The sequence below is a fragment of the Hypomesus nipponensis genome, chromosome 17 (genome assembly GCF_054491055.1).
Source record: "Hypomesus nipponensis isolate SF chromosome 17, ASM5449105v1, whole genome shotgun sequence".
Classification (NCBI taxonomy): Eukaryota; Metazoa; Chordata; class Actinopteri; order Osmeriformes; family Osmeridae; genus Hypomesus; species Hypomesus nipponensis.
Window position 1 is genome coordinate 22,368,362 of NC_140377.1, and position 26,484 is coordinate 22,394,845.

Here is a 26,484-nt window from a genome sequence, read left to right on the forward strand (position 1 = left end):
AATGGCAAATTACGATACAATACCAATACCAATTTCTCTTTATCCCGCAAGCAATGTTTCCAACCGTTCTCCAATGTGTAACGTTCTTTGCTCCTCCCCTTGACGTCACCTGAGTGCATGGAACCTGCGCCTACCTGAGCAACAGGTAAAGGTGTCAAGTCACCGGAGCTGCGTGGACAAGCAGGTGCAACCGTTGGAGGAAAAAAAATAAGCCAGTGTTATGGCTGAATCACAGCTCATGTGTATGGACGATGATCATGTCAACGAAAAAATACCAGAATCTAAACCGGAATTTTACTACAGCGAGGAGCAGCGTGCGGCGCTTGAGCAACTTTTAAAAAACGGCGACGGCGCTTTCAAGATGCGGTTGAAAGAGGACAACATCAAGGACTTTCTCTCTGCGCGAGAAGTGAAATGGATTCGAAAAAAATTCAAACAATATGGTACAGACAGTGACTCAGACAGTGAGGAATACAAACCCGCCGAGTCTAACGCGGACTCGGGGGTCCAGTCCACGTACTGGCCCCAGATGTCGGACACGGAGGTTCCCCCGCTTGACATCGGCTGGCCGGGCAACGGTGGGTGCTACAAAGGTGTCACCCGGGTATCCGTATACAGTCACCCACCCAAAGAGAACGGCCCGTACATAAAAGAGGTGGTTAGAAGGCTCATTCAAGACGCTAATAAGGTAGAGTATAGCCTATGTTTGGTATTGATAACACAAATAGTCTACAGTAGGCTTTCAAATTATACTTAAACACGCTAAAATACTCGGCCAACGGTCCAATACGGTCATGTAATTCATTCCGAGGGTACTTCATACAGCCAGAGTTGTATACTTGCGGTTTATTTGTCTGTGGAATTGAATTGTTCTGCACAGCGGCCTACTTGTCAAGGCGTCGTGTTTGAGTGGGTTATCGAAAGGTAGTCATATGATGCTGAACAGGACACAGTTTTAAAACAGGCTCAATGTAATTACGGAGCTTCCCGCCTTGGCCATATTGACCAGCCTCGTGTTGAAGCCTAAAACTTCAAACCCTTAACCCTAATTAACCAGCTTTTAGTGAAACGGTTAGGCCTCCAGTTAGTCTATAGTGGTTTAATTCACCAAGATGCTGTCCTCTCATAACATGGTCACACAACCCAGCGTGTTACTGAGATAAGCTTCACACTGTTCTTTAGTACAGTGGTTCTCCTGACGCATTTTAAGGTGTGCAATTTCAAAGAGGTTTGTTTCTTATCTTTCCTAACCACATTGTGCGATCGTCTGTTCAAATTATACATTTGACTAGAAAACGACAATGGCAGCTGCCTAACCACGTTATAGTATTCTTAGTAGACTCAAACAATACAATGGAAAAAGTTTTCAGAAATGTGCTCGCTGAATATGTTAAAAAAACCGAACAGGTTTGACTCACTATTTACAAATCCAGTGAATGGAGTAAAGAGATGTGTTTGAACAAGCCAGAAGACATGCCTACGAAACGACCTGTCACAGTTCTAAATGTCAACTTCATATCAGAACCTGCAGAGGCGCTAAGACCGGCTTGGCCTCGTTCCTAACCCTCCGTCTCTACTATACCAGAGGCCATTAAAAAGCAGCTCTCCTCCAACATCCCTGCTCTCTGGGCTAGTAGCAGCCCTGTACAGCGCCCTCCCTGTCTGCTGTGCTGGGGTGACCTGGCTGGTATGCAGCCTGTCACCCGGAGGGCTCATGGTACGAGCATTCCTCTCTTTGGGTTTACAGTAGGTAACAAAGCTAGGTAAGAGAGATCTCTCTGCTGTGATTGGTCAGGGTCATTACATTACATTTACATTACATCATTTAGCAGACACTCTTATCCAGAGCGACTTACAGTAAGTACAGGGACATTCCCCCGAGGCAAGTAGGGTGAAGTGCCTTGCCCAAGGACACAACGTCATTTTGCACGGCCGGGAATCGAACCAACAACCTTCTGATTACTAGCCCAATTCCCTAACCGCTCAGCCACCTGACTTCTGCGTCAGATGGTGTTCTGTGTCAGCAGCCCTGGTTTGACATGGATTGTCACACGTGTTATAAATAACACATCAAGCCACTCACACACACACACTGCTACACTCACACTGCTACACTCACACACACACTGCTACACTCACACACACACTGCTACACTCACACTGCTACACTCACACACACACTGCTACACTCACACACACACTGCTACACTCACACACACACTGCTACACTCACACACACACTGCTACACTCACACTGCTACACTCACACACACACTGCTACACTCACACTGCTACACTCACACACACTCTGCTACACACACACACACACACACTGCTACACCCCTCTTTTGGGGGGGTCCAGGTCTTTATTTACATTTAGTCATTTAGCAGACGCTCTTATCCAGAGCAACTTACAGTAAGTACAGGGATATTTGGCACGACCGGGAACAGAACCGTCAACCTTCGGATTACTAGCCCAATTCCCTAACCACTCAGCCACCTGACTCCCTAAGTCAGGGGTCAAACCCCCCTGAACCCCCCCTCTCTCCCTTCATCTGCACTGTCAATCTTGAGGTAGAGTGAAACAGAACACGCTTGTTGGACTCGTTGAGGATCGTCTTTGAGGAAACTAAACAGGGCTACATTTTTGTGTATCAACATTCTGATTCCTGGCCGCTGCCGGCAGGTTCTTAGTCGTAGTTGTATAACTTGATTATGACTGGCACAGAAACCTTCCTGGAAGTTTATGCCTCCTTGCAATCAAACCTTTGACTCAAAATGCATGTTTATAATGCATTTATCGTTCATTCATTTAGCAAACACCCTAACCCTATGTCCAAAGGGACAATACAGTTGCCCCATCCGTGAATAAGAAATTCTCACACACTGTGTGTCATCTGCACAGTGTAGAAATTCAACAGGTGGTGAAAAGACGTGTTTTTCCAGGTGATTCTGGAGGTTCCAGTAGAGGTTAGAGAGCGTCCTCTAACCTCTAACCTCTCTCTGTTAGCATCTGAAGCCAACCGCAGCTCTGCCAGCGAGCGAATCCTGACGCGTCTGAAAGCCTGTGACTGAATGAAGGCACTATGTAGGCGATCCACGCAGAAGCCACAGCTTGCAGCGGGATTAGTGTTGCGGTGATGCAAACCTGCTGCCCTGAATGAGATGGTCTCCTTCTCTCGCTCTCTCTCTCCTTCTCTCTCCCGCTCTCTCGTTCTCTCTCTCTCTCACGCTTTCTGTCCTTAAAACAGTTCAAACTTCAAACACACAGCACAGTATGTCAAAGAGATGCACAACACAGAACCCAGCACACAGCACCCACACATTACAAACACAGAAACACCACAAGAGCTAAAGGCCAGCCCAGTCATGGAAGTGCAGGTAAAACCCTTCAGGTGTTCCTCAGGTGGTTGCCGTGGTGATGGACCTGCTGACAGATCTGCAGATCCTGCAGGACCTCCTGGATGCAGCCTGCAGGAGGGGCGTGGCCGTCTACCTGGTGCTGGAGGACCAGGGATTACCTCACTTCCTGGACATGTGCAGCAGGCTGCAGATCAGCGCCCTGCATCTGAGGGTAAGACCACAACACTAACACAACCACAACACAAACACAACCACAACACTAACACAACCACAACACAAACACAACCACAGCACAAACACAACCTCAACACAAACACAACCGCAACACAACCTCAATACAACACAAACACAACACTAACACAACCTCAACACAAACACTAACATAACCTCAACACGAACACAACCTCAACACGAACACAACCTCAACGCAACACTAACACAGGTGTCAGCATCAACACCTCAGTCTGTCACCAGTTCAGACTCCATTCCACAGTTGGTTTGCACCGAGTAATTCGATCGGACGAGAGGTGTTCCTTGAGGGCTGATGTTTGGCAATAACAACAGAACACTTCCTTCTGTGGTACTGCTTTAGTACGCCATGCTGGCAGGAAGGTATCATTGGCCGAGGAATTCCCCGACTCTGGTGCCAAGCTCTGTTTGGAATACCTTGGAAGAAGGGACTGCGAATGTGCTGCTTAAGAACTGATGCCTTCAATCGCTTGAGATACAACTACAATGTTGTCACATGATATCAGACGGCCGTCCTAGCAAACGAGCACAGAGCCTCCCTCTCCTGCCTCCCCTCTCTCCTGCCTCCCCTCTCTCCTGCCTCCCCTCTCTCCTGCCTCCCTTCTCTCCTGCCTCTCTTATCTGGTGAATGCAAAGCGGGTGGATGTGTCCTTCTCTGAAGGGCCCAGGGGAGAGCGAGCTGGGACGTGGTGTTATCTGAGAAGCTTCTCAAGGGGCTCGTCTGTGGCCCAGTCTGTCATTCTGGGTATGAGATGAATGTTTAGCTGTGAGAGCGGCCCAGAGTAACCCAACTCTGTTGGCTTCCTGTTCACCCATTTGTTTCTGTTTTCATAACTCCTGCCTCCTTCCTGTTCACAGTGCACAGACGTGCCCAGCGTTGCTGAAGGGTGTTACATGTTAACCTTTCCGTGACATGTTTGTTATAGACTCACCCACAGGTTTGCTCAGGCTGTGGTTGGCAGAAACAGTTTGCCTTTGCATGTCTTTCATTGGCGAGACAGTGGGAGATCATGCAGTGTAATATGTCAGGGCTGTGACTCCTTGGGTTGCACTAAGTAAGATTGGTCATGTCACCTGTGTGTGTTTGTATTAGGGGTGGGAATCTTTTGGTACCTCGATACAGTACCAAAACTAAGATTTTTTTTGTGGGCATGTTTCTTGTGTGTGTGTGTGTGTGTATATTGTGTTTAGGCAGATGTTGAATGACTAGACTCCCAGATAACTTGGCAGTGTGTGTGTTTATTGTGTGTGTGTGTGTCTTCAAGAACATGCGTGTGCGGACGGTGGAGGGTACAGGCCTGGCTCTGTCCTTCGGCAAGCTGCCCGGCTCGCTGCGCTCCAAGTACATGATGCTGGACGGGGAGAAGGTTCTGTTTGGCACGTACAGGTGAGCCTTCCTGCGGGCCGCACACGCCGCACACACCTACAGCATCTCTGTGAGTCACCTTCCTGTCCTCCTCCTCCTCTCCCTCTCCTCCCTCCCCCTCCTCTCTGTCCTCTCCCTCCTCCTTCTCCTCCCTCCCTCCTCCCTCTCCTCCCTCCCTCCTCCCTCTCCTCCCTCCCTCCCTCCCTCTCCTCCTCTCTCTCTCTCTCTCTCTCTCTCTCTCTCTCTCTCTCTCTCTCTCTCTCTCTCTCTCTCCTCAGCTTTACTTGGAGCTCCTCTCGGACAGACCGCAGCACGGTCACCGTCATGACGGGCCAGGTGGTAGACACCTTCGACACCGACTTCCGGGAGCTGTACGCCGTCTCGGCACACGTGGACCTCTACAGAGAGTTCAACCTCAGCCGCCCGCCGCTGCCTGCCCCAGCCAGGAAGCCCCCCCAGCAGGCCACGCCCCTGCCCGTCTCCACCTCACGCTTCCAGGTGGCCCTGGGCGACTCCCGCCAGGCCGGCCTCAAGGTCCCCGCTCACAAATACCACAACCCCAAGTACTCCCTGGTGGTGGGGAACAGCGGGGGGTACACGGGCTCCCTGCAGGACTTGTCCTCCGTAGGGACGTCGGAGAGCGGCCAGGCCCTCACTAACGGCCTGCCAAAGAAGCATGGCCTCGCTAACGGGGGCGCTGGTGAGAAGCAGGCCCAGGTGTCTCCTCCGCCCCCTGGCCCAGCGGCCCCAGCAGGGCAGGCAGGGGAGGGGAACGGAGGGGGGAGCAAGACCGCGGCGTTCGGAGGCAAGAAGCAACGCAGCTCCTTCAGACTCTTCCTGAACGGCCGAGCGACCAATCAGGGCCCGGATACCATAGTGGAGGGAGTGGCCTCCCGTCCGAACCCCTCCCCCACCAGGAAGAGGGTGGAGACCAACAGCGCCGCTTCAGACGAGCTGGAGGACTCGTTCGAGATCGTCGAGAGGCCGTCGCTACTGAAGCCCAAGACCAAGAAGCTGTCGAAGCTGACCCAGAGGAGCATGTCTCTGCAGACCATCAACGCCGGGGAGGAGGAGGGTAAGCCGCCGTCCGCCTCGCTCCGTCTCTGCTTGTGTCTGTGAGCGTTGCTGTGTCCTGGTCTCACGTGTTTTTCTCCTGTCCCACCCACAGGGAAGAAGAAGAAGAAGAACTGCATCCAGTCCTGAGAGGCGGACAGGCTGGAGAGCGGACTCTGGGAGGGAGGGAGGGAGGGAGGGAGGGGAGGAGGGGAGGGAGGGAGGGAGGGAGGGAGGGAGGGAGGGAGGGAGGGAGGGAGGGAGGAAAGGAGAGGAGGGGAGGGGAGGGGAGGGGAGGGAGGGAGGGAGGGAGGGAGGGAGGGAGGGAGGAGAGGGAGGGAGGGAGGGAGGGAGGGAGGGAGGGAGGGAGGGAGGGAGGGAGGGAGGGAGGGAGGGAGGGAGGGAGGGAGGGAGGAGAGGAGGAGGGGAGGGAGGGAGGGAGGGAGGGAGGGAGGGAGGGAGGGAGGGAGGGAGGGAGGGAGGGAGGGAGGGAGGGAGGGAGGAGAGGAGAGGAGAGGAGAGGAGGGAGGGGAGGAGGGGAAGAGGGGAGGAGGGAGAGAGGGAGGAGAGGAGAGGAGGGAGGTGAGGAGAGGAGGGAGGTGGGCCTGCAGTTGATGTGCCAGACCTGTATCCCCTCGTGTCTGCAGAGGTCCCCTCACCAGATGCCACCGATGAGCCTGACCTCGTCTACGTGGACCATGTTGCTGGCCCTGTGTTGCCCTCAAAAGACGTCCCTACTTTGTCCTTCTCATCACTGCTGCCATGGTTACTAAGTGACATTAGATCAGCTTCAGTCTTACTCTCACTCTGCACGGTACAAGTTACAGAGCTGATGAAATGCAGTTAGCGTCTAACCAGAAGTGCAAACAGTAAGAGCGTAGGACGTCAAGCAAAAGCATTACAGCTTCAGTGTACTGTGATTTGCGATAACCAGAAATACGAAGCACAGATTAAATGGTGCATCAACAATGTGGTGACATCTCTCCTCTTTGTACTGTAGGAACAACACGTGTTCAATACAAATAAGATGTTTTTCACTGTGCAGCACCAAATATGGTACACCTAACCTTGCCTTGGCTTGCATGGTGTGCGTGTGTGCGTGTGAATGCATGAATGAGAAACGGAAAAAAACGTGAAGTGCTTTGAGTACTTTCGTCTGACAGCGCTAAATAAATGTTTCCTATGACTGATGTGCTTGTGAATCCAGCATACCTTAATGTGGGGCCTGGTTGCTTTGTCATTACGCAGTCTGCCGTTGACCCACGGTGTGTCTCGTTTCAACAAGTCCCAGTGAAGCAGTCCCCATGTGTGGGTGTCCTGGGAGTTACGACGGTGAAAGGAGAAGTGATCTCACACCAGAATGAGGGGTTTCTTACCGAGGACACGGTAAAAGGATTGTCTGTCTGCTACAATGGAGTGTGTTATGTCGTGTGTAAATTATGAATGTTGTGTGGATAGATCAGGCAGTTCTTACCCTCACATGTGAGACTGTGACTGTTCACCGAGTGTACAGTGTGACAGTTGACCTTTGCACTTTGACCTTTTTCTATTAAACTGTCACAGCCTCCTTGAAAATGCTGTAAAAAGGAAAACTGCCTTAGAGAAAGGCAACCGTGTTTGAGACAACCAAATACAAATAAAGAAAAATAGACTGTGTTTCATGTTGGTTATATTTCTTTTTTAAGACACTCCGAAATTTGGTTTAGAAACAGTTTGAAGGTTGGTTTTAATTTATTGCGTAAATGTGTTCTTTTCTCACTGGTTTATCTTATCACCAGGCTTGTCTGGCTGGCCTAGATTCAGTTCTGTCCTCTGAGAGGGTTCCGCTGATCTTAGATTAAGCTTTTAAGGTGGAATTGAAGCATTTCTAGTTGCATACTTGCAGCAGAAAGTTAGATTTTGATGGGTGGGTCATTGTGCTTATTACCACCCTTGTTTGAGGAGAAAGTTCTGATGAAATCCCTTTTGTCTAAAGCACATAGCCAGGTCAACTTTCACAGACGTGCCCTTTCAAAGAGGCTGAGAAATTGGTTCTGACTTTAATGTGTTCACAACAGAGGAATACACACCCACCCTTACACCCACAAACACCCTCAAACACACACACACCCAAAAAACTTGAAAAAAACACCCCCCCACACACACAGACATACACACACAAACACGCACTCACTCACACCCACAAACACAGGAAGTGATGAACACACGGAGAGCAGCCAGCATCACAGAAGCAGATCCCATCTCATGTTACAGTTTATAGACCGTCTCCCAGGCGTGGATTCAGCCTCGTCCTAAAGCAAGAGAGTCATTGAATGCAGACCTCCACTGATAACGTTTTTAATCTAGGACTAAGCCTAAACCATCTCTGGGAAACAGAGTCATAGTGTTTCTACAACAGCACATCTCCTGTTCTGGTTTATAAAGAACCGTTTACTGACTACTAAGTACCTGGAACACTCCTGAGAAAAAGGTTAAAGTCCTGATGGGTTGTAGGGGGGTCTGTATCCTGGCAACAAGTGTCATGGCAATCTGCCACCCTCTGCTGGAGGAGGCAGAGGCCTGTTTTGGGTTCTCATGATCGGACAACACTGGACTGAAGGAGGAGCACACACATACTTGATGCACAGTGCGATACCACTTTATTAATAAATGTATAAAAAAATATTCTTTACAAGGTCACTTGTTTTAGCTAAAGAAAAGTGTTGTGTAACATCTGTAGACATTTAAAGACAAATATATTACAATTATATCACCAGAGCCAGTAATTGTATTATAGTTATTCATAAAATAAAATATAAAAAAACCAATGAAAACGTTCATTTGTATAAATACATATTTATATTATTATGGTATTTAGTTATCGCACATCCCAAATATTGCATTGTCAGACAGACTGTAAAACCCATCCCATTGTTGGATGATCTCATCACAAAGCAAGAAACTAGCTTACAAATATTGGATCGACCGTTTATAGATACTTGTGTCGGTTTAAAGGGGCCATTTCTAAACACCATGGTAACAGGAAGACTAGTTTGAACCAGCTCAGGGACAGGAACTGACCAGAGGAAGTGAAATCGCTGACATGGAAATGAAACAAGTTCCATTTCCAGTATGTTAACTTATAACAAAACTAAACAAAACAAGGGCATTGGTCAAATGTGTTTTCTGTACCAGACCTTTAAAAAGGAAAGACCTTCCACTCCATACAAATGGAGCTTCAATGACACGTCATCCCATGAGGCTAACCTTCTTTGAGAACTTTAAAGTAACTCTACAACTTTTTTCCTGTTGTTTACAGTAGCTATTAGAGACTTCACCGTGGTTCATTGTTAATGGCAAATTGCACGATACCTCACAGTACTGTAGTACATGTCTGAAGTTCTGTTTGAACGAGAAGCCCGACGGATGCGATGCCTGCCTAGACTGAAGAGCGTTCCACTTGGGCTCATCAAGTACCACATGCATCTGTACAGCCCTTCATCAGAGCCATGTCACGCAGGGCTTCACATGCGCCCACAGAAGTGCACCTAAACCAACCTAGACCCTCAAGGAAGACAAGGAGACGGTCACAGGAAAACACACAGAATGGAAGAAAGCTTTTGAGGAGCAGTTCAGTGAAGGATCCCCTCCTCCAGACAGAGAGAGGTCCTGAACACAGTCCTGCTTCAAGCGTGGAGATGAAAATGTAAATGTGCAAACGGATGTTGAAACACAGAGTTCTCTTTGCTTCCGCAGGCTTCCTCTGGCCTCAGGCCTGAGGACTGTGGTTGGTGATGACCTTCCTCTTCCTCAAGGTCACCAGATCGTAGAACGGGTCCTTGGTGATGCTCGCCCTGTCAAGGTAACCATGACGATCAGCATCACAATCCACTTTAGTGACACACCAGGAATCTTACATTCCTCTCAGTTGAATCTTACATTCCTCGCCTTGATCAAAAATGATCGAGGGGAGGAAGTTCCATCAAATCATACTCACAATCCTGTCCATTTGATTGCTACTTCCGAGGACTTAAATTGAGGAGTTGTGAATTGTACTTAGGTGAAGAGTTGAATAAAAACCCATTTCAGGAAGTGAAACCCTGCAGTGACCGATCCTGACTTGACAGCTGCTGTGGTGACCTGCCACCGCCACAGGTCCTGCAGCATTAATGATTACTGGGCTGAACATTCAGCCATGATTACAATGCAGGGGTGACTCATTATTAAAAGGTAATTATAGCCGTTTGGCTTTATCTTGGAACAAACCCTCCTGGCTGACTGGCTGTGACCCTGTCATGTTTATAATGACCTACCCCAGCACGAGCCTGCTGACTACCCTGACAGGACCTTCTCCTCAAGGTTCCCACGCAAGTGCACTTCCTGAAACAGATCAATGTGAACCCAAAGGGGGGGCTCCGTAACTTAAACCCTGCTCAACATGTGACCCTCTCTGGGCCCCCTGGAGGGCCTGGCCTGACCTGATGGCCTGGATCCAGTGGTCTCTCTCTGCGGCCGACGCCGCCCTCATCCTGTAGGACTGGTGCTTCCCCTCCACCACCCTGCCTCTGGTCTCTGTCTTACATGCCTTGATCTTCTGCCCGTCGGGGTTGTAGATCTCCAGACAATACTTCACACACACACACACACACACAACAAACACACACACAACAAACCAACAATAAATACACAACCATCGCACAACAAATACACACAAGCACATCCCAAGTGTGTGTGTTAATGTATACATCCCTGTATCTGTCTGTATGTAATGGTCCAGTTCCTCGTAACATTCCTCTCTTACAGAGTACAGAAGCTGTGACTCTGGAGCTATGAAAGCTGACACAGAAACAGAAGCTAACAGGTGAACTTCCTCCCAGACTGTGAGAGGACCTGAGAGATGGTGACCAGTACCTGTTTGCCTGAATCCTGGATCTCTCTGACACAAAGGTTCTCCAGTGGAATGATCCCTATAGGGTCTTTGTCCTAAGAGGGGAGAGAGAGAGAGAGAGAGAGAGAGAGAGAGAGAGAGAGAGAGAGAGAGAGAGAGAGAGAGACAGACAGAGACAGAGACAGAGACAGAGACAGAGACAGAGACAGAGACAGAGACAGAGACAGAGACAGAGACAGACAGACAGAGACAGAGAGAAAGCATATTAGATTATACATTTCTCCTTCCTTTGTTTCAACCATTTTTCTGTGTGTCATCAGCTGGGAGACTCACAGTGGTATACTGGAAATAGTACAGGCAACTGTCAGTCAAGATAAACCACCGCCTTTTCCATGTCTTTACCCTGCCTCCTGCAGAGAAGAAAAGTGAAATGAAACAAAACAAGAACTTTCATAGAATAAACTTTCAGACTGCTCAGTGTTAGTGAAGTCTCCTGCCTTGTGTCATTCCTCCCAACCCAACATAAGACCTTCTGGTGTTTGTATGTACTGTAGTACTTGATGAACATGCAACAGTGATATTACTGATGTGAAATGATGTCTATATAGTTGATGTCCTGTATCACACTATACAGACTCTTCCAGACCCCAGACATTTTCAGTATCGGTCCAGATCTCCTCACCTGTTTTGAGCAGCCAGCCCTCTCGGTCGGGGTTGAAGAAGGTGTGTGTGAGGTCATTTCCGTCGTCCTCGGGGATCTTGAACGGCTCGTTGCGAATGCTCTCGTACAGTTTCTGGAGACGACGGTCAGAGAGAGGCGTAAACAGAACAACTTAGTGAAGTGCTGGAATAACAACACTGCTTGTTATTGACTTTCTGGCTGCTTGTTATTGACTTTCTGGCTAATCGGGTGCTTAATCACAGTGTCTTAATCAGGTGGACAACTTCAGAAAACACTTTCTGAAGCAGGGTTCAAAGGAAAGCTTTGATGGGAGCACATTTTCTCAAAACAATGTGTGTGGTTGTGTGTGTGTGTGTGCTGTAAACGCTGATAAGGGATTTACCCGGAAACAGATTACATCAATCGAACCTAATCTCACATAATCTAACCTCTTGAAAGGAAATAATAAAAAACTAAACTGAATTGAATCAATTCATAGATTGTATGTATTATTATGTGAAAGTATTATTTACTTAGAGAAATTGCTTGGATTAGTTCAATTGTTATCAAGTCTTCACAAAATGTTATGAGTATTCTGAACTTGTTGGGTTCACAGTGTGTGTTTGGAAGATGGCAGACCCTCACACACACACACACACACACACACACACACACCATGAGCAGCTCTCGGGGCAGGTCTCCTCCGTGGTTGATGCCTCTGTTCATGGAGACAAAGCGCTCCAGGCTGGGCTTGTCCTTTACATTGGGGTTGTGGAGGCTGGTGTTCAGCATGATGATGGAGAAGGACAGGATGTAGCAGGTGTCTGGATACACACACACACACACAGACACACACACACACAATCTCTGTCAATGTTCCTGCCCACTTGGCCCCACACAGGGCCCCCTCTTGCAGAGTTTTGTCTAGCAGGCTGTCCTCTGATACCTGTGGACTGGAACACTCCTGTGTTGCAGTCACAGTAACGAGAGGCGAACGCCTCCATCATCCTATCGATCTTCTGGGCTTCCCCAGGCAGGCGGAAACTCCACAGGAACTGTCTGCAACGACACACACACACACACAGTGACACACACACACACACAAGCTTTAACTGCAGGCAGGAAAGGTGTTTATTATCAGTAGGAATAGACAGGACAGCAGTAACAGGCGTTCTGAGAGAAGGTGGAGGGAGAGCGCGTGAGGAACTGACCTCAGAGCCTGAACCAGGTTGAGGTCGGAGAACTCATGAAGGTCCACATAGGCCTTGAGGACCTTCAGGTGCATCTCCTCCCTGCAGAAACACAAACAGGAAGGTGGTCAACAGACTGAAGACTCCTGCGGTCCTCCCAGTGATGACCACCATGACCACAGTCTTCCCACCAACTGTGAACCAGGTTCAGTCCTCGTATGAGCCCACTGCTAGGGAGCCTATCGCTGGCTACCTCTCTCCCAGGAAGTTGCCGATGGCCGTTTTGTTGAGTCCCTCCTCCTTGTACAGGAAGTCGGCCATCTTCTGTGCCGTCCACTCCAGCAGACCCTGCTCCACCAAGTAGCTGATACCCTGCAGGGCAAAGGGACAAACACTTAGAGACAAACTATGTCCTTCAATAACATACTCAACAACTCATACTGTATTTCGAATTTCTTTTGCCCAAATATGTTTTTGTTTTTAATCCACCCATACTGTATTTCCACTTTTTTTTTTTTTATAACTATGACTTCGTAAGATAAAAACATAATGAAACCTTGTAACAAATAATCCCTGGTTTATTCATTTATTATTTATTGTATGTCTAGCAATGTGTATATGTCTACATATGTATACACAACCTTTTGACATATACAATCGCAATTCTCTTCAGCTCTACGGGGACCCTGTGGGGTGTGGAGTGTTTTTGGGGGGGGGGATGTGGTACAAGGTTGAACATCCGCTCCAATTCGCGAAACAGGATGTGGTTCTCTCTCTCTCTCCGTGTGTGTCACTACCCGCCTGCCTTGCACGCCCGCTGCACTGGCTTCTCTGCAGAGGCAGCTTCCGCTCAGTCTCCTGAGCGCGTCTCTCGCTCCCGCCGCCCAAACCTTTCAACACTCTATATTTTAGATGTGTTTGTGTTTGACAGTGTTTCGGTATGAAGTGGTGAAAGAGAGCTCACGGTCTCCGTGTCGTGTCGTGGCACGCTAGATTGGTAGCTAATCCTTGTCTCTGTCGAACGCTGTGTTTTCAAGTTAGTTCACATAATCCAGACCAGTGGTTTCCAACCCTGGTCCTCAGGGCACCCCTGTCCTGCATGTTTGAGATGTTTCCCTGCTCCAACACACCTGATTCAAATGAATGGGTCGTTATTTAGTTATGCAGAAACCTGCTAACGACCATTCATTTGAATCAGGGGTGATGGAACAAGGTAACATCTAAAACATGCAGGGCAGGGGTGCCCGAGGGGCGGGGAGGCCCGAGGGGCAGGGTTGGGAACCACTGATCCAGAAGAACACGCTATGGAAACGTACCTTTTTCGGATCTGTGTTGAATTTCTTTTTCCCACATAAGAACCTCTTGTTCCTTATTTGGATTTTGCTGTGGAGAGAAGGGACATTGACAGACACACCAGTGATTCATGGTGACAGTGTTACCATGTCAGTTGTGTGATTTAAGTGTCGATGCAGAGCCCTCAGACGGAACACTGTGGTCGTCCTGCCAGGAACACCACATTTGGTTTCATGTCACTGACATATTTACCATACACACCCACACTCACACATACAAGTACACACATACACACACACACACTCACACACACACACACAAACACACACACACACATGGTATCTGTTCCTCTAGCAGACTATGGGACAGAGAGGAGGTGAGAGCTGGTGACCGCTCCCTCCTCTCTGTTCTCTCTCTCCCTCCTCTCTCTCTTCTCTCTCTCCCTCCTCTCTCCTCTCTCTCTTCTCTCTCTTCTCTCTCTCTCTGATCTCTCTCTCTCCTCTCTCTCCTCTCTCTCCTTCTGAGAGGAGAGAAAAGAGCTCAGAAGTTCTACTTCTGAACCAAAAGGGGCTGCGTCATTTCAATACTGCTCAACATTTGAACATCTCTGGTTCAACATACTGTCAGCATGGGTGGTTGGGGGTGGGGGGGGTGGGGGTGGGGGCAGTTCCCCTGTGACAACAAGCTTGGAACCCCATGTGTCCCCCCCCTCTAACAGTAAATTGGCTCCAGCTTGGCCTCCCCAATTGGAATGGTCTAGAAGTTCCCCTGGCTGTCAGGACAGTTGGAGGCCAGACTCACCTCTGCTCCTGCAGCTCAGCGCTCGGTTCACCGGTCATGACGTCATCGCTCTCCAACCTCAGCTTCTGCAGAAGCAGGAAATGACACAGTGGTGATGTGGCAAGTGCAGCTGCTTTGTCATTTAGACTCGTATGACATGGTACTGAGGTCAGTTTAGAACCACAGGTATCATCAGTTTTATTGTACGATGCCTGCGGAGCAATCGAATTGATCGTTAGAGGATTTATGATCCTCTGTGAGGTCAGTCTGGCCTGAAGGTGTGTGGGGTGTGTGTGTGAGGTCAGTCTGGCCTGAAGGTATGTGGGGTGTGTGTGTGAGGTCAGTCAGGTGTGTGGGGTGTGTGTGTGGTGTCAGTCGGGCCTGAAGGTGTGTGGGGTGACAGACCTGTGGCTGGGGAGTGTTTCTCCGTTCCTGCCTCCGGTCCATGACACTGGAGGGAACTGGGGGTCAGTAAAACAGTTTTACAAACTGCACTTTACTGCATGCGACAACCAAAAAAATGAATGAAGGTTCTGTGTGCAAACCCTCCCTTTAAGCACTTCAATCTGGTGATTTGTCAGTGAAGGCCCTTGACAGCCTTACAGCTACACCCAGTTCCTGCAGCAGGTTTCAGAGGTGGTTTAAAAATACCATCTGCAGTGACCAGGGTGATGCATGCAGGGTGATGCATGCAGGGTGATGCATGCAGGGTGTCCTTCTGAAGCTCACAAAGTCCTTTCCTGCAACTGGCTTTTGACCGTTTTTGCGTTCGACGGGCACTCTCATACAGCTGCCCATCTATGGCCTGTTTTCCTTAAGACAAGATGGTCTTACTCGTCACTTTTGAACGTGATCATAACTGTGGGGGTTTTCTAAACACCTAACTGTCTGTGTGTTACAGCTACTCAGCAGTACAGTATACATGTACAGTCCATAATGCATTCTGTCTGGTAAGAGGATGTCACATAACCTTACATGTAAACATATAACTCACAGTGTGGCACTTAACAGTCTAACCTTGTCACAGTTACATACCTAATAATTGACCATCGTGTAGCATATTATTTTACTCTCTTTGCCATCATCACTAGGCTAAAACTTCACTCTGATCAGTGAAACATATTTTCCTGCTACAGAGCAAGTCTAAGTAAATAAAAAAGTATTTTGGTATTGCTGTCCCTGTTAATCCTGGGGGTAAAAAAAAGTGACATGACAATCAGATTCCGAACGTACCTTTTCCCCAAAGGAAGCTGTCCTTTCTCCGGCTCCCCATGTTGTAGTGGCTGACAGACTGAAGCTAAACAGGAAGCATGTGTAGGAGCGACCCTGCTGATGACAGGACGGCAGTGATCAGCCCAGGGGAACAGCGAAACACAATCACTTCACGAGTCAAGTGTTCATCAGTGGTGATGATGGCGGCGCATTGTTGAGATGTGTCTTCTGCCACTCGATGTAGATAGATCAAATGTCATAGACAGACAGTTGGTTGGTAAAACGAACTTATTTGCGTCAAGAGCCCTTTACTACAGCAGTACTCTACTGTCAGGGGGTGAGTGAAACAGATAATGCAGGAGTATCTTAATATTTGGCCCCATCTAGCGGGCATGAAGACCGCATTGATTTCCGATCATATCTTGGCTGCTGTTTTCTGTTCGAGCAGATTAAGAAGAAAATTGGATTAATCAATAAAATGGGGCCTATATATATTTTCAGTCGATTAAATCCTCCTCTTTGAATAGATTCTGAGTTTTGCAAAGATACAGTTACAGATACAGGAGTTTAAACTTCCTCAACATCCTGCTATCTGTCGATCAGCTCGTGGTGATGCGCTGCGCTCGAGCGCCCGACTCGTCTGAACCGTAAATCAAGAACGCGCTTGAGACGGGCGTTGGAAAGATAGCTAGACGCGAACTTGTTTCCTGTACTTCGCTCTATCGCTTCGGCCTGACATTAAGTAAACAGCAGGGGTTTCTTTCAGCACTTGGACAATGCAAGCCATCAAATGTGTGGTGGTTGGGGATGGGTAAGTGTGTGAATAAAGTTTTTAACTTACTTTTCTAAACAGCTCACCCAGCGTTCATCCGGAGCGTCAAGTTTAGATTCAGGTGCCGGCAGGGTGTGGACGTGTACAGTTGCATCAGGAATTCAAGGTGTCACATCTTACATAGTTTTGTGAGGGTTATCATGAAAAAATAATAAATATTATATGAGTTTTAAGGAAAGTTTTGTTCAAATCTAGTTAATCTAGGGCTTGATGATCAGAACAGAGGTTCGTGTGATTATGTGCTTTACAGGCATGGGGATGTTAACTGCGAACCCAGAGCATCGCAGCAAAGTTGGTTTCTGGCAAACAGTACTATTAGGCTAACTCAGAATTAATCAAACATCACCTCGTGCCGCGAAAAGTGTCGTTTTGGTGTTTGTAATCCTCAGAACATACAACATTTGAGGTCATTTTTAACTAAAATAAAGGAACTAGCAATACTTAGTGTGAATGTACCAGGAAGAAGGAAGTTCCTTTGCAAGATTTCTTACAAAATGGATTCTGAGATGCAATATTTTAACAAGAGGTGGAGAGAGATAAAGACGGTAGAGAAGCTATAGTTCAGCAAAATACCACTCTCGAAGGCTGTGGATAGAATCTAATCTGGAATATAATCTGGAATGTAACATGTCCCTATTTGAAATCCAGTGTCTTTACTGTGTGTTTCAGTGCAGCCAGTTATAGTTCCTCTGGGTTTCTTGCTTTATACAATGCAAGCCATGTAGTTCCTCTTTTAACAGTTTGCTCTTCAAAAACAGGTGACACAAGAATTTAATGGAAGTACATACTCAGTCTCGGGGGTTTCAAACACTGAACTAAATGAAACATTTCAAAGCCTCTGATTTGATGTTTCCGGTTGACATTCAAGGGGACCTGTAGATGATGAGACCAGTCACTAGGAAGACAAGGAGAGAGAGCAGGTCATGAGACCAGTCACTGACCTAGGAAGACAAGGAGAGAGAGTAGGTCATGAGACCAGTCACTGACCTAGGAAGACAAGGAGAGAGAGTAGGTCATGAGACCAGTCACTGACCTAGGAAGACAAGGAGAGAGAGTAGGTCATGAGACCAGTCAGGGTCTATAGGAAGACTCAGGGGTAGAGATGCTCTGGATTGAGTCATAGACCCTGGCATGGTGCAAGACTGCCACATAACACAACATGTCAACCATCCTAGTTGTGAACAGTAATATTCTTATATATTTTATTATTATTATTATTATAAGAAGAATACCTTTGATTTAAAGGTGCCTTTCAAGGCACCAAAGGACCCCTTACAGCGTGACACACATGAACAAAACGAAGAACAGAAAAACACTAACACCCAATACAGATCAGACATGCAGCTGTAGGATCAGTGAAGCTATGATCTTAAAGAACGTTTGGGCATGTAAACGTGAAGAACGCTCGGATGAACAAAGAGCCAAATGACGAGGAGTTGTGTAGTGAGCATGGACTGAATGAGCTCGCATTGTTTCAGCGTCAGCCTGAACGTAAAGCCCGGTCTGAGAGGTGCGCACACGCACACGTGACTTCCGCTACGATGGCGCCAGCTGCACTTGCAAAAGCTCCAGCTGTGGTTGCTGTGGGTGTGGGCGGTGGTGTAACATGAGCTCTACGTGACACCCAGGGCCTCACTTCAAAGAATCTTAGGGGAGGTAAAAAAAAAAAAAAAAGAAGAAATAAATCAAAATGTTCGCGTTTCAAATGGAGACATTTCAAAAAGGGTCCACGTCCTTGTCATGAACGCCAGCCCCCCTGCCAGCCCCCCACCACCTCACCCCAAAGCCTCCAACCTTCCACCCTCATCTCCCTTTTAAGATGACCCCATGCAGAGCAGTAGCTCGTGAGAGGAAGACAGGTGCTTAAACATTCATAAGAGTTCACAGAGAGGAAGATGGAAGGAGATGAAAGATGAAACAGGCCAGGATCATGCTGTGTTGGAGGTTAAAAAAGACTGATTTTATTTTCCACCACTGTGGAGCACTACTATTCGAACTCGAGCTCAAATAGGCCAAGCGAAAACATCACGGGTGTTGAATTTAGACTGGATGCAAATATTCTCGTCCTCACTGTATCTTCCCCAGACAGATGAGATGACCAGTTTTAGTCAACGTTTGCCAGATTACTATTCTCAGTTGGACTTGTGGTCTGTTGTTTTTAGGTCAGTTCTGACCGGAAAGCAGCACATCATTCTCACTCAATTTGAACTAAATCTATGACTTTAACTACTAGGCTGGCTTTTGAAGTCAGATTGTGTGACTCTGTCTTCACTGTACTACAGATTCAGATTCATTCTTTGAGTTACACAATGAGTTCATTTTTTAACTTCAGTCGGGCTTTTAATATCTTTAGTGTGTAAAAGGTGTAGGACCACAGAATATGGCCGATGGTTCAAGCTGTCGTCAAGCAGCTTGTTCACACTTCATCTATGACACACCGCCCACAGACCAGGCCATCTGTGTCGCCTCTCAGAGGGAGAGGAGGACAAGAGGAGTGGCGAGAAAGAAGGAGAAGAAGAGAGGGGGAGAGAGAGAGAGAGAGAGAGAGAGAGAGAGAGAGAGAGAGAGAGAGAGAGAGAGAGAGAGAGAGAGAGAGAGAGAGAGAGAGAGAGAGAGAGAGAGAGAGAGAGAGAGAGAGAGAGAGAGAGGGAGAGAGAGGTCTGGAAGCCAGTTGGAGAGTAGGAGTAATGGAACCAGGTCCCTCTGCTCTGACTCAAAGCACAACCAACTTTTTGTCTATGTGTGTACGTGTGCCTGTGTGTCTGTGTGTGCTATGTGTGTGTGTATGTGTGTGTATGTGTGTGTGTGTATGTCTGACTCAGAAGGGCATGGTTAGAGACACCCACATCTGTCTTCCTGATATGCGTGGATGCTACTGTTAACCTGAGGATCAGCATTCTGAACAGATCTCCAGATCTCAGTGTTTCTAGCCTCAGGTGTTGTTCTCCAGCTCTGTGCAGCCTTCCCTCCCGAGCATTCCTCCATCCTGTCTGCACACGCTGGTAGCGGCTCCTCTCAGGAATTCCCTCCCCGATGCACCCTCGCTCAGCCCTCGCTCACCCCTCGTTCAGCCCCTCGTTCAGCCCTCGTTCAGCCCTCGCTCAACCCTCGTTCAGCCCTCGTTCAGCCCTCGCTCAGCCCTCGTTCAGCCCTCGCTCACCCCTCGCTCAGCCCTCGTTCAGCCCTCGTTCAGCCCTCGCTCAGCCCTCGCTCTGCCCTTGCTCACCCCTCGTTCAGCCCCTCGTTCAGCCCTCGCTCTGCCCTCGCTCAGCCCTCGTTCAGCCCTCGTCCAGCCCTCGCTCTGCCCTTGCTCACCCCTCGTTCAGCCCTCGCTCTGCCCTTGCTCACCCCTCGTTCAGCCCTCGCTCTGCCCTTGCTCACCCCTCGTTCAGCCCTCGTTCAGCCCTCGCTCAGCCCCTCTGTCAGGGCTGGCTCAGTGTTGGGACATGAACTCAGAGAAATCTGATCTCTAATTAACAGAATGCAGGCCAGTTTGAAAGAGTCCTTCAACCTGGTAATCAATCACGTCACACTGTGTGTGTGTGTGTGTGTGTGTGTTTGAGATGGATTTCACAGCTGTATCGGTCCTCTTCACTTCCCTTCTTCTCTCTTTCCACTTGTGATTTTGATGGAAATGATAAAAACACAGGAAGATTAGTAATGGACATTTTTCATTGTGCTAACACATTTCCATAATATCTCCAAGGGCCTGTTTCAACTCTGTTTAAACTCTGTTTCAACTCTGTTTGGACCATTAAAAAAAATTCCAATGTTTAGGCAGCAAAAGATCCAACTTTGCAATCCACTCCACTCTAAAGTCCACTCATACAATGTGTGCCACAGTAAAGATATTTCAGAGTGTGTCTGGGCGTGGCCCGTGCGCTTCTCCACGCTGTCTTGCAGCAGAGCACGTGTGTGTGTCTGTTGGCACACGGCTGATTTCCTCATCTGTGTTTCAGCGCTGTGGGGAAGACATGCCTGCTCATCAGCTACACCACCAACGCCTTCCCTGGAGAGTACATCCCAACTGTGTGAGTACACACACACACACACACACACACACACACACACACACTAGCCAGCGTCCAACAGAACACTCACTAGCACTCAGGGAATGTTTATGTATCAGCTTCACTTGTAATTGAGGGAGTTTCAGAGTGTGTGTGATGTCACTGTCACTGTGATGTCACTGTCACTGTGATGTCACTGACACTGACCCTGTGATGTCACTGACCCTGTGATGTCACTGTCATTGACCCTGTGATGTCACTGACCCTGTGATGTCACTGTCATTGACCCAGTGATGTCACTGACCCTGTGATGTCACTGTCATTGACCCTGTGATGTCACTGACCCTGTGATGTCACTGTCATTGACCCTGTGATGTCACTGACCCTGTGATGTCACTGACCCTGTGATGTCACTGACCCTGACCCTGTGATGTCACTGACCCTGACCCTGTGATGTCACTGACCCTGTGATGTCACTGACCCTGACCCTGTGATGTCACTGACCCTGTGATGTCACTGACCCTAACCCTGTGATGTCACTGACCCTGTGATGTCACTGACCCTGACCCTGTGATGTCACTGACCCTGACCCTGTGATGTCACTGACCCTGACCCTGTGATGTCACTGACCCTGACCCTGTGATGTCACTGACCCTGACCCTGTGATGTTCTGTGCATCTGACAATAAAAGACTTGAACTTGAACTGATGTTTTGCTGTCCTGCAGGTTTGATAACTACTCTGCCAACGTGATGGTGGACAGTAAGCCGGTCAACCTGGGTCTCTGGGACACAGCTGGACAGGAAGACTACGACAGACTCAGACCACTGTCTTACCCACAGACGGTACACACACACACACTCTCATACACACACACTCTCACATACACACTCACGCACTTACAGTACTCACTAGTGCACACAATGGTTTACATTTCTCACATGACATCTCAGTATTGTGAACAGCAGTATCAACAGTGTGTCAGTGTGTCATCGTTGACCAGCTGTTGTGTTGCTCCTCCAGGATGTGTTCCTCATCTGCTTCTCTCTGGTGAGCCCAGCCTCTTTTGAGAACGTCAGAGCCAAGGTGAGTCCAAGGACCACACACCCACTGACACACACACTCACACACACACTGACACACCCACTGACACACCCACTGACACACTGACACACACACTGACACACACACTTACACACACACTGACACACCCACTGACACACCCACTGACACACTGACACACACACTGACACACTGACACACACACTCACACACTTACACTCTACACACACACAGGTTTACATTCAGTACACACAGGTGCAGAGCATATCTATATTTAATCACCATTATTCCTCACATACATACACGCCTACTGTTCTGATTAACTGCCCTCTGAAGTTTCACCTTTAGCCGGTACAGGATTGACTCTGTAGATCATCAATCCTGCAGCATCTCCACAGATGCTACACACACATTCTGAAACCCAGGGGTCTGGGGTCTGGGTATCAAACTCAGTGTACATTAATACGTAAAAGTACGCTTCAGAAAAAAATGAAAAACAGGCCAAGTGTTTTTTCATTAACCTAAAATCTGAAGGCGTTACGCGAATGCGCCTTCATACAGTTGACGCCCTGGTGTCTTAAACACCTCCTTGCACCCGCACTTTTGCAAAAGTACCCAGTTAGTCTTCTGTTTGGCATTCGGTCTGTTTGGCTGTAGCTAGTCAGATATGAATTAAGCGTTGAAAAGCCAAGTTTCCAGATCTCAAGCACAAGTATTGGAGAAGCGAGGTGAGTGTGCAGGCAAACACTGTCACGTTATGGTTGAACACCCCTGCCTTACTGAGTAAGAGAAGATGGCCGTGTAGCGGTCTCAGTGTGTTCCTCCCTCAGACAGTGGCAGTCAGTGGCGTTTACAGAACAAGGTGATCACACACACACAAAGGCACGCTCGCACACTATCACACATTCACACACACACACACACGTGCACACACGCACACACACACTCCCAAACACCCACACACAAGTGAGTGTGCGCCCCATGTCACTCTGTTGAGGCGAGCTGTCCTTGGGCTTGGAGACTGGATCAATGAGGAGATTGTTCCTTCGGCCTCTGGTTGGCTAAGCGGTGAACATCTGAGCCCTGGTATCCATGACGTTAGACTGCCAAGGCTGTCACAGGCAGCCTGTTGTTTTGTCCAAAATATTCTTTTTTTCATTTGGTTATTTAGCAGACACTTAATTATTATTAGTATTATTTAGTGAGTGACACACAAGTTCCTCAAGCTACAGTTTGACTGTGTGTCGACAGTGTTCTCAACCCCCCTCCCCCACCATGTTACCATGTCATCGAGTCTCCATGGTAACATTACTCCATTTAAATAGAAATACAGAGCGATTAGAAAACCTGTAGGTGACAAATCAGAGTCTATTTAGAGAGGGAAGCTAGGAGGACTGTGTGGGGGTGGCCTTACCTGGCAGAGACGTGATATGCCTTCACAACACTGTGATAATTGACCGTCAAAAGGTGCAGTCATTTGATTGTGTTGTCTGTGGTCATTACGTTTGTGGACCCCTCGGTGCAGAGCCTTTGTGAAACCCCAAAGAATCAAATATCTATTAAATGCAGCTTAATTGTTTTTGGGGAGGCATTAGCTCTGGTGATTTCTGCGAGTGTTTTGTCTGCAAACGTTTCAGAACATCTCTCACAGTGTCTCTCCCCTCACTCCTCTGAAAGCCTCAGCCTGCAGTTGGATGTGATGAAAGCTTTCTCCAAGGTGAACGTTGGAACTGATAGAAAAAGTGTGTCTGCTCCCTCACTAGCTTTGGGGAGCTGACTGTTTGACAGACATCATTCCGTTTTGTTGTGAATAAATTGTGATGCTTACAGGCTTGGGAGGTTTATCTACCATGCTTCAATTATTATCATTATGATATTATTATTTGTATGTGTGTGTGTGTTTGTGTGGTCTTGTTTAACTACCCTTAATAAACCAAGCAAACCAGGCCCTGAGGGGACATTGTCTTGGTCCTAAGGGATTAAGTTGGGAGTTAGGGATAACACGATTTTGAAGGGTTGTGAATTGTCGGTCGTCACTAGGATGGTCAAACCAACCTGCGTGTGTGTGGTGTGTTTGTGTGCTCCCTCTAGTGGTACCCCGAGGTGCGGCACCACTGCCCCTCCACCCCCATCATCCTGGTGGGCACCAAGCTGGATCTGAGGGACGAGAAGGACACCATCGAGAAGCTGAAGGAGAAGAAGCTGGCTCCCATCACCTACCCACAAGGCCTTGCACTGGCCAAGGAGATAGGTAGGATCCTCCCACCGTCTGCAAGTCATCTGTGCGTTACTCACCAACTCTTCACCATTTCACCACACGTGAAAGGAGATCTAGAGGAATTCTTCTTTCTTTATTTTATCATAGTTAGGCGAGTCGTTTTTTCCATGTGCAATTAATGAATGCAAAACAGTTAGTGCGATTAAAAAAAGGTTTTCCCGTTATTCATTAATGTCACACCTTTGAAGTGGAGCCTTTTGGAATGTGACAAAAGGCTATTTTTAATTTTCAACACCTACACAGGCTACAAGGCAAAACAGTAATTACATTCACTGTAAATGAAATGCAAAAGCAAGGCCCCTATGCCTCCTATTTCAAGTCAATCAGACTGTGGGCCAGATAGCAGAGCGCATGGCAGGTCTCCTCTCAGTCCAAAGACCCGCTGGCAGAAGGAGGGAGGGATGGACAGCAGGCAGCTCCACTACTAAGTCCTCAGTTATAAATACTAAAAATCTGTTCCCTTTCCAACAAACCTACGCCCTGGAACGATGCGTCGTCCTCGGCAACGTGAGCAGTAACCACACGTGTGTGTCATCCCCAGACTCGGTGAAGTACCTGGAATGTTCCGCCCTGACCCAGCGAGGCCTGAAGACAGTGTTCGACGAGGCCATCCGGGCGGTGCTCTGCCCCCAGCCCACCAAGGTGAAGAAGAGAGGCTGCCAGCTGCTCTGAGCTCGCTCACCCACTCTCACCACCTCAGGGATCCAACACAAAGGAAATGTTACATTTACATATTAGACTATAGTATTTGGTTCCGTCTCCTTTCTTTGAACTTTGTTTAAAATCTGTGTGAATGTATACCAGGGATACACTTATACTGAACTTCTGTAACCTCCCGCTGCTGTACAGTACTGGGTACTTGCTGTGAAGCACAGAGGTGTACGTTTGGGTGCTTTAGAATGGTTCAGATGGTATCCAATATCTCAAACCTGTTGATTTGTAACAACAACATCCAAATCAATAGTTGGTCGTTCATATGATTCCGTCAGGTGGTATTACTGAGATATTGCTTTCTCCTATTTTTCTATTATGTTTTGCACGAAAATAGTGTCAACAATCAAATTCTGTCCTTGGCAGTTATCTTGACTGAGGCTCTTGACTCTTACAGAGATAGGATGAGGGTTTAGTGGGTTCCTCAATATTGGATTAAGAACTGAGTTTACAAAAACTTCATTTACATTTTGTTAGCTTCAGGGCTGCGGAATTAGGTTGTCATATGTCTAAATATGCAATACCACAGAATTTTGTTCAGTCTTTAAAAATAAACTTGGCTTTTCAGAGGCAGAGATGTATTGATTTTCACCGCAGACGTCCCGTTTTCATTTTGTCTTGATGAGTTGCGGGAATTGGGTGAGTGTGAGTTTTGCAGACAGGAGAAAATGAAGGTTCTTTATTCTCCTGAATCACGGGGCTCTCGTCTTTGAAACCCTCTGATAACCTCCTGCTGGTGAGCAGCTTCCTAGCAAACAAAGATCTTTCGATCAAAAGTTTGTGACAGAGTGGCAAATCACTTTTCCATTTGTTTTATTTAACACCCACTCACAAACACATTATACGGCTCCTTTTGGTTTTGTGTTCAGTGATTCTTTCTAGTTTTGGCTTGTTTTGTAAATACAGACTGCCTAAGGCGCCACAACACATTTAGAAAGCAGAATCATCTTACTGTAACCATCAGATTTTAAACGTCACTTCATAAATATATGACCCCAGATCTGACACACACATGGTGAACCAGACAGCCAGACAGCCAGCCAGACAGACAGACAGACAGACAGACAGACAGACAGGTAAATACTTCAATCAGACTCTCCATCACAGAGATCAAAGGGGTGAAGCCCCTGGAGCTCACCAGGTAAATGCACCCTGTGTCTGAGCCCTCACCACAGCGGCCTGGGTTTTGGATCCGGCCTGGGCTCCTTGCTGCGTGTCTTCCCCTCTCTCTCTCTGTGCCTTTCCTGTCACACTTCACTACAAAACTGTCCAATAAAAGCAGAAAATATATCTGAAAAGTGCAAGCCTGTCCCCTCCATGAGAAGGAGAGAATGGGTTTGGTACGAGCAGGGCACATGCAGGTCATGCTGCACTAACAGTACCGTTCGGAGCAGATTCATACAGTACCTTGCAGGGTCACAACGATGAGGAACATATCCAGTACTGTCACGCTGCCTCAGGGCACCACCGCTGGAAACAAACAAAGAAGCTCACCTGGCCAAACCCGGAGCAGGAGCAAGCAGGATGCTGGGTACTGTAGGAGAGATGGGACTCCAGC

General features: G+C 48.0%; 3 protein-coding genes across 3 annotated transcripts; 2 read left to right on the plus strand and 1 right to left on the minus strand.

Moving 5' to 3' along the window:
* The first annotated feature begins 180 nt into the window (after window positions 1-180).
* Window positions 181-6,206, plus strand: sack1fa (scaffolding CK1 anchoring protein Fa). The gene is made up of 5 exons (XM_084677445.1): window positions 181-688; window positions 3,407-3,574; window positions 4,878-4,999; window positions 5,257-6,053; window positions 6,147-6,206. Exons 1-5 carry the CDS (start codon window positions 221-223, stop codon window positions 6,179-6,181), a joined length of 1,590 nt encoding a protein of 529 aa, XP_084533571.1. The 5' UTR covers window positions 181-220; the 3' UTR covers window positions 6,182-6,206.
* A 2,469-nt stretch (window positions 6,207-8,675) lies between these two features.
* On the minus strand, window positions 8,676-16,370 carry cyth4a (cytohesin 4a). Its single transcript, XM_084677471.1, has 13 exons — window positions 16,056-16,370; window positions 15,228-15,283; window positions 14,844-14,908; window positions 14,066-14,132; window positions 13,003-13,121; window positions 12,771-12,851; window positions 12,506-12,618; window positions 12,235-12,383; window positions 11,581-11,692; window positions 11,232-11,308; window positions 10,922-10,993; window positions 10,489-10,637; window positions 8,676-9,864 (listed from the first exon to the last, which is right to left on the minus strand). Exons 1-13 carry the CDS (start codon window positions 16,093-16,095, stop codon window positions 9,780-9,782), a joined length of 1,185 nt encoding a protein of 394 aa, XP_084533597.1. The 5' UTR covers window positions 16,096-16,370; the 3' UTR covers window positions 8,676-9,779.
* Window positions 16,371-16,672: 302 nt separating this feature from the next.
* Window positions 16,673-25,517, plus strand: rac2 (Rac family small GTPase 2). The gene is made up of 6 exons (XM_084677511.1): window positions 16,673-16,845; window positions 20,826-20,897; window positions 21,603-21,720; window positions 21,899-21,961; window positions 24,029-24,188; window positions 24,757-25,517. Exons 1-6 carry the CDS (start codon window positions 16,811-16,813, stop codon window positions 24,885-24,887), a joined length of 579 nt encoding a protein of 192 aa, XP_084533637.1. The 5' UTR covers window positions 16,673-16,810; the 3' UTR covers window positions 24,888-25,517.
* The last annotated feature ends 967 nt before the right edge of the window (window positions 25,518-26,484 follow it).